At 38.8% G+C, this 8,606-nt stretch overlaps 1 protein-coding gene across 1 annotated transcript in view; it reads right to left on the bottom strand.

Annotated features, from left to right (window-relative positions):
* MAP9 (microtubule associated protein 9) overlaps positions 1 to 8,400 on the bottom strand; it is a 40,870-nt gene extending 32,470 nt beyond the window's left edge. The window contains exons 1-3 of the mRNA XM_013006171.2: positions 8,096 to 8,400; positions 7,066 to 7,150; positions 5,050 to 5,391 (exon numbers count right to left, since the gene is read on the bottom strand). Coding sequence (XP_012861625.1) covers positions 5,050 to 5,391; positions 7,066 to 7,150; positions 8,096 to 8,170 — 502 coding nt within the window. The 5' untranslated portion in view covers positions 8,171 to 8,400. The remainder of the gene's footprint in view (positions 1 to 5,049; positions 5,392 to 7,065; positions 7,151 to 8,095) is intronic.
* Between the last annotated feature and the right edge of the window lie 206 nt (positions 8,401 to 8,606).

The raw sequence follows: 8,606 nt of genomic DNA, 5'->3' as shown, positions 1-8,606 counted from the left end.
ATAGCCTTGAGAAGAATGGGAATTCCACAACACTTCATTGGGCTTATGCCGGACTTGTACATGGATCAAGAGGCAGTTGTGCAACAAGGCTGTACCATCTCACCATGCTTCTTCAGTCTGTATGCTGAGCAACTCACTGGAGAATCTGGTTTATCTGCAGAAGAATGTGGCACCAGGAGGAAGGCTTATTAAGAACCTGAGATACACAGGTGACACAAACTTGTTTGCTGAAAGTGAGGAGGACTTGAAGCACTTGCTAATGAAGAGCAAGGATTCCAGCCTTCAGGATGGATTATGATTCAATGTAAAGAAGACCAACATCCTTACAACTGGACCAATCGCTAACATCATGATAAATGGGAAAAGATCCAAGTTGTCAAGGATTTTGTTTTGCTTGGACCCACAACAAATGCTCGTGGAAAGAGTGGTCAAGACATCAAAAGACATGTTGCATTAAGAAAATCTGCTGCATGAGAACTATTCAGAGTACTGGAAACCAAGGATTCTTTCTGAGGACTAAGATACATCTGACCCAAGCCATGCTATTCCCAATTGCCTCATATGTGTGTGAAAATTGGACACTGAAAGGTAGACAGAAGAAGAACCAATACATGTGAAGTATGGTGTTGGAGAAGAACAGTGAAAGTACCATGAACTGCGAAACCATAAACAAATCTGTCTCAGAAAAAGCGCATCCAGGATGCTCCTTAGCGACAAGGATGGTGAAACTTTCTCTTACAGATTTTGGTCATACTGTCAGGTAAGACCAGTCCTTGGAGAAGTTATTTGGTAAAGTGAAGGGGCAGACAAAAAACCGGAAGGCCTTCGATGAGCTGAATGGACAGAGTGGCTGCAAAAATGGACTCGGGGTTAGGAACAGTTGTGAGGGCGGTGCGAGACCGTGCAGTTTCGTTCTTCTGTACAGAGTCGCTGTGGATTGGAACGGACTCGATGGCACTTAGCAACAACCACCATCCCCTCCAGGAAGGCTTCCCTGATAGCCTCAGGTAAATACAGGTGCCTATCCTCCTGAGGGTTTCCCTGTACCTGGTATCTGTCTCCACTAAATTGTAAAGTCTCAAGGGGTTGGGATTTATCTTCTCAATTTTGTATTCTTAGTTTCCAGTACAGTCCTCGTAACACAGTACAGCATAGTGTATTCATACTCAAGAGGTGATTAAATAAATAAATGTTAAAGAATAAGGATAAAGGCATTTATACAGTATACCACCTAATTGTCTTCAGGGCCTAGAATGAGGTTCGACTATTTGTCTTATTTCACAGATGAACATAATTAAAAACAAAGATGTCTTGTGCCCAAGATCATAAATGCTAGTCAGGAGCAAACCTTGGAGTAAAGCACATGTTCCCAAAGGTCATGCTTCTCATCATTTTAATATTGAAAGAAAATTAGCCAGTCTTGCAAAGGATGCATTCTGCAACCACTATTCATTTAGAACACTATGCAGCTGTTCTATATCGCCAGTCTGGTTACTCCACATTTTATAATGGATAAGCGAGAATATAGAAGGCAATCAAATTCTACACATTTTTTAGGAAGCATTAATTGCTACTCAGCAATATTTCAGCTCATTAAGAAAAATTAAGTTTCAAACTCTTTCAGAAATTTGAGTTTAAGAATTTCAAGAAAGACCAAGTTAAGCTCTAGCACCATTATTTCTTCCCTGAATGAATAATTCGTACATTCACGTAATCAGATACTCACTGAATTCTTTATGTTAGGCTTAACCCTAGGTGCATAACCAGTGTTTATTACCTAGACTGAAAAACCTAAAAATATGATTTTACTTTATTTTATATGAAATTTTCACTTCTACAAACATTGCCCAATTATCAGGAAGGAAGGAAAAAAAACCTGTCTATTTTAAATGCTTTTTTAAAATAACCAAATATATAAGATTATAGTGCTTAGGGAATTATCATATATTACAATACCCCAAACTGCCATCAAGTGGATACTGCTCATCCTCCCCTGCCATCGGGTTGGTTCCAACTCACTGGGACCCCATTTCTGGGTTCTAGGATCGTAAATCTTTATGGGAGCAGACAGCCTACCACCTCCCTTACAGTGGCCCGTGTGTTTGAACCGCTGATCTTTAGATTACCATTTGATACCAACCCACAGAGCCACAGGGTTTTACAAATAAAACCAGACTCACTGCTGTCAAGTCGTTTCCGACCCATAGCAACCCTACAAGACGGAGCAGAACTGCAGGTTTCGAGACGGTAACTCTTGAGGGGAGTAGAAAACCTCATCTCTGCCCTGAGCAGCTGACTAGTGGTTTCGAAAGGCTAACGTCATGGTTATCAGGCCAATGTGCTACCCATTACACCATGGTGCCGGGATAGCAAATCATCACCATCTCACAGCCATTGAGTCAATGTTGACTCCTCTCCGTTCTATAGGACAGGGTAGAACTGCCCCAGTGAATTTCCAAGACTATAACTCTTTACAGGAGTATGTCTTCATATTTCTCTCATGAGCAGCAAATAACTCATGCTTATTAAAAAAGTTGAATTGCAAATTTATGTTAAGTATTTACAATCCTGGTGCCATCTGGTGGCTAGAACATGATATGTTTTTATTCATTCTAATTTGTAAGTTTTTTGTCGTATGGATAGATTATTACTTTGCTATCTACCATATTTTAATTATACACTATCACCTGCCAAGTAGATATTTTTAGCTCTTAAGTGTTCACATTTCTATTAACCTAATGAAAAACATTTTAGAATCAATGCAAAGCATAAAAAACAAAATCCATAAAAATGTTTTTCTAAGCTTAAATACAATTATTTTTGTATATTCACCATGCATATTTCCTTATAAGAATTTTTGTCATACAGAAATTCACTTAAATTTTTTATGAACACGTGTAACCCACTTCTCCCCACCTCCATAATACCATGAACAACTTGCAGAATGCATTTTGGGAAATGAATGATTAGAATCAAATATTCAAGTAAAATGTGTTTCTTTCACTCTCCTCTTTGATTCCACTCACTACACTGGGAAGGCACATTTTTTGAAACTCAAATTTGAGTCATTATGTCCTAAGCTTGCATTTTTGTAGCCTTTTATAGCTTATGAGGTATACACTTTAATACTGAAAACACTGTAAGACGGAATGGGTTTGAATCTCCTCCTCATGAGGGCAGTGAGGCATAACCCATTTGACAAGGTCATGCATAACTTATAGACAGTGGAGTAAGAATGGACACTGATGTGTCTTCCTATAATTATACTTGTGTTGGGTCAAGTGTTAACATTTTATCTTGCTCAGATCTTCTCCTCTTTTGAAAGTTAAGATGATTAGGAAAAAGAAAAGGTGGGTCCCTAAAATTTTAAACACCTAAAGTACTTAGACTTCCAGACAAATACCTTTATATATGTCTAAGTCATGTTTGTGTGGTGTTAATCACTAACATGCAAAGTATGAAATGTGTGTTGTTATCTGCTACTGAGTTGGCCAGCCCGTTTTGCAACCACGGGCACAAGGGACTGCAACTCTGCTTGTCCCGAGTCTCCCTATGATTGGCTGGGGACTGGGCCTTCATGAGCCATAGAGCTTTCGTTAGATGCTTTTGGAAGTAGATCCCAGGCTTCTTTTATGAGATTTTCATTGTCTGGAAGCTCTGCTGAAAACCGTTCCTCTATAAATAGAGGAAGATCTGGCAGCAGACTGGACTGGAAGGACTGCTAGTCTCTCACGGGAGTGAGTTGCACTGAGCCATTTGTAGTGCTTTATAATTTAACTGTTTCTTTCTTGTATTATATCTTTATCTGTGTATGATTTAACAGTTCATTTCTTGGTATATATCTAATTCTCTTTATAAATAAATATATTAAATTATCAGCAATTTGGCTTTATCTCTCTAGAGAACCCTGTCTAACACACAGGGCAACACAGATGCCGTCAGTGAAAGGCAGGTTGTGACTATGCATGAGATTCTTCGGCTGGGATTCTAATGCAGGACCCCGAGTGAGAGGTGAGAATGCCACCACCAAACCACCCAGGCCCAATACACATTTGCTCCCTTGGGCCTGAAGTTCCCACCACACTAGGAACTTCCCCTAAGAACAGCCGTTCTCAACCTGTGGGTCGCGACCCCTTTGGGGGGGGGGGTGTCAAATGACCCTTTCCCAGGGGTCGCCTGAGTCATAACAGTAGCAACATTACAGTTATGAAGTAGCAACGAAAAGCATTTTATGGTAGGAGGTCACCACCACATGAGGAACTGTATTTATGGGTCCTGGCATTAGGAAGGTTGAGAACCACTGCCTTAGAAGCTAAGTTTTAAGTAACAGAGCCCAAATGGAGAATTTCTTTCTTTAACAGCAAAAGTCTCTTCTTTCAAAGACATAAATAGAAGAAAAAAAAAATCTGGCCAAATGGTTACACAAAACAATGTTTTAATGATTAGCTACAATTATTCCATAACTCTAATCTCTGGAATATGAAGGGGATTATAAAGGATTCTGTTGTAGTTCTCTCTCAAAATTGAAGCTGACACAATAGTCGTAAGCCAGTGGTAAGCAAGGCTGTACTACTAGGTGTTCCTAGAACTGCAATGAGAGGTCAGTAAACCGTGCTTTGGCCTTCAATTAGGCACTAGATAAGCTCAAATGAACAACTGAACATATAACTGTACATCCAAACAAAGTATGAGTTTTCGCTAAAACTCAAAGCACACTCACGGCCAAGGAGTTTATCCTAGAGCCGTCCCCAGAGTAGAACTGCCCTTCGATGGCTTCCTGAGGCTTTCCGTCTGTGAGGGACCAGAAAGCCTCATTTTTCTCCTGAGGAGTACCTGCTGCATTGGCACTGCCCACCTTGTGGCTAGCAGCTCAACAACTATCACACCCGTTATTCTGATATTTATCTGTAAAACTGAAAAGCTTACATTTTGATTTTTTTCTGTTAATATTTACCATATATGGAATAGCTATCATATAGATGAACAAGTATTCTGCGACTCATGGTAAAGCCAATTTTCAATAAACACCATTGCAGTAAAGGTAATTACCTGAACCAAACAAATTAGCTGACGATGTGCTTTTGATTGGAAGACTTCTGCATTTCGGTTTCACTCTCTCGGCCTCTCTTCCAATGTCCTGATCTTTATCTTGAGGCGCAGATAAGGAGTTTACAACAATATCTCCACAATCATCAGGTTCTGTGTCCTCATCAGTTTTCATGAAGGGTACTGGCTCGCCTTTGATTATATCACTGCTTGATTTGTTAGTTTTCAAAAATGATAGGCGTGGGGAACTCTTTTCCTCATCATCTGATATATGAAAGTCATTCAATTTTTTCTTAATGGAATGCTGCTCATCTAGTGAAGCATCAGAGAAATCACCTAAAGATACTGAAAAATGTGAAAGAAAAATTTGTTTTTAATGGTATACTTTAAAGTGCTTAAAACACAGGAACCAACTGACTCAGGAACTGGACTACAGCTAATACGAGCAACTTACTTCCATGAAGTTCATTCTAGCTCAAAGCAACCTTATAGGTTTCCCAAGCTGTAAACATTTAAGAGGCAAACAGCCTCATTTGGTGAATTTGAACTTGGGACCTAAGAGTTCGTGGCCCAATGTCAGACTCAGCGCACCAGGGCCCCCTTAGCACACACAGGTTCCAGTGGCGGGGGATGCCAGCTCCCCAGGCTCTGAGCTCTGAAGTGGCTGTAAGGGGCTATGCCCACCTCCTGCACCTTAGGCAGCACCAGGAAAGCAGGTTTATCCCTGGCCAATGGTGAGGCTGGTGTGGGAGATTCTCAAGGCAGTGGTTTTGGCCCACCGTGCTCACCAAGAGAGAGGGCCATGGCATTGCCCTTTGGCAACACGGGCAGACAGTAGTGGAAGCTGGTGGGGCTTGACAGTACTCTGCTTGCACCTCCACCAAGGAGGTGAGGCCTCTTTTGGCAGTGATTCGACAAGGGAGGCCAAGGCAGGGGATTAGGACCCACAACCAGCAAGATCACAGAACATCACATCCCTCCCTCGGATCTGCAATCCCCACTACACATTTTTAAATAAGATAGCTTTTATGATCAGAAGTGAATTTACAAGGAGAAACAGTTACCAACCTATTTCAGGTTTAGCTCTAGAGCTCTAGAAAACAGCTTAGGGTTTACATTGATGGATTTGAAATGCAATTTTCAATGTTATCAATTTATTTTTTTAAAATTGCATGTCTACAATATATCAAGTACGTTTGCTCTGAAAAAGTCATTTAAGTATTGCTCAAACAGCCCTAGGACATTTACAATAGGAGGGAATTCCATAAGCCTTTAAACCAGGAACTTGCTAATTTGACTATTTCCATTAAAATTTGGGATACTATTCCGTCCAAGCCTGAGTACTGGATTCTACTAATAAAGAATGCTAATTAAACTAGACAGCAACCATTTAACTGCTGCTTCAATCCTTTCTTACATAGAAAATCAGAGTGAGTAATTGAATATTGAAGGAATAAAACACTGAACTTCAAATTTAGAACATATGTTAAAAAAGAAGGCTAAAGTGTTAATACGCTTACCAAATTAAAAGAAATAAAAATTAATCAAATAACTAATTACTGTACTGCACATAAAACCTGGGAATCCTTTTTTTTTAATGACATCTAGCATCAGAATAACTTGGGTTTCAGGCATATATAGGTTTATCAAACATCCCCAGTGACTGGGATATGTATCAAATTTAGTTCTGTGGTCCCTAATAACACCTACTTATTGGAGATCCCCAAAGGTTGGCTTTAAAGACAACCTGTTAACTCCCATGTGGTTTTATCAATGGTAGTTAATCCTTTTACTATAAATTTGCTGTCAGTGGATTTTTATTTCCATGTACATATCAGAACCGACAAAGGACAAGCATATAATTTCTTTAACATTACAAGTGGTGTTCTACTCTTGAGTAGTTACAAATCACAAGTCAGTGAATTTATCAATACTGTTTTAAGTCTTTTTCTTTTTTTGATAGTGTACATGTAAAGAGAAAAACAGAAAAATAGTTGACTGTTCCATATTCTCACATACCAATCTCATCACTGTCAAAGTCATCCGAGTATTCAGAGCTCCTCTGTCTGGCTGATCGAGCTGTAATTGCTTTTATTAGTTCATCCTGAAAGGAGATAATTAAATCAATCGCCATCCAAACTTGGAGGTCTCATGCTTTGAGTTTATTATTTGAACTAACATGGCTTAATTAATAATGGCCTCAAACAACTTTCATGAATCTAATAAACCTTCACTGAAAGTCTGAGTCATTCAACCCAAACCCTGAAATCAATAGAGAGCATGACAGATAAGATCTCTATCCTGTGGAGCCTGCATTTAAGGAGGAGGGAACAGACTACATCAAATAGAGTAACTACAGGATAGAGAGGTTATAATTAGAACTCGAGAATACTAATAAAGTGGGACTTACTTTAGACAGGAATAGCTACAAAATGGCATTTTGAAAGAAACTAGTACTAATTTTTAAGAACTTTTGTTTCTGCATATCACAGAAAAAGATGTAATCAACTTGCAAATTTAGAGACTACGTTTGGACCATGATGGTCTCAAAACAGAAAACTTTAATGCTATGTTCCAGAGCCAACCTTGTCAAGTTTTATATTTTTCTTCAAAACAGCCATTGTTGATTGAACATTTCACTTAGTAACAGCATAGTGTTGAGTCTAATTTGGTACTCTGAAAGCCATATATAATCATTTCCAGTAGTGGAGTCCAAACATGCCTACCTACAAAATCACTACATAAAATTAGTTCGATGTATGTTTTTTTTAATAAATACTGATTCTAGAATTATTCCATGTCCATTCTTACAGCAGTGTTTAAATTGCAGCTCATTCTTATTGACTTGATTTTGACTCATAGTGACCCTACATGGAGTTTCTGAGGCCATAAATCTTTACTGGAATTGACAGCTGCTTCTTTAACCCAATGGGTGGCTGGTGGATTTGAACAGCTGACCTTCAACTTAACTGAGCAACACTTACACTTACAGGCCAGTGCTACCAGTGATCCTGCAAAATCACCGAGAAATGAAAGTGCTTTCATTTACCTGGAAAGTTGTTCTTTTGGTGGCTTTTGGACTCTTTGTATATGCCAAAGTTGTGCTAAAAATGTCGTCAGACATGGTGTAAATTTATTTTCCACTCATATGTAAAATGTAGAATGACTGATTCAAATAGACCAGCTCTTGTGGTGACTGAAATATTTAAAAAAAAGAAAGACTTTTTTCACGGCTCAGTATTTGTATTACTATCCTTAGCAGCCCCCACCCCAAGCCAAACAAAAATAAATGTCTCACATAAACACTAAATCACATATTACTTTACAAATATGTTCATACTTCATCGAAAGAAATGTCAAATCTTCAAAACAGACTTGTTTTTCGAAAAGAAAATCCAAATAAAAGTATCCTAAATAGTTCTTGCAACGAGTTTAAGGATGAGCAAAACATGGCTGTTACAGATTAATACAACGTAAAGTTGATGATTGAGATAAGACACTTTATTTTTCACTTTTCCTCATTCGGAAAAAAAATGACTGTATGCCTATAAAACAGTCAT

Source organism: Echinops telfairi, unplaced genomic scaffold (genome assembly GCF_000313985.2).
Source record: "Echinops telfairi isolate 266 unplaced genomic scaffold, ASM31398v2 ScPeMD7_5868;HRSCAF=6743_1, whole genome shotgun sequence".
Classification (NCBI taxonomy): domain Eukaryota; kingdom Metazoa; phylum Chordata; class Mammalia; order Afrosoricida; family Tenrecidae; genus Echinops; species Echinops telfairi.
The sequence above is the reverse complement of the archived record's forward strand: the minus strand, read 5'-3'. Positions and strand labels throughout refer to the sequence as shown.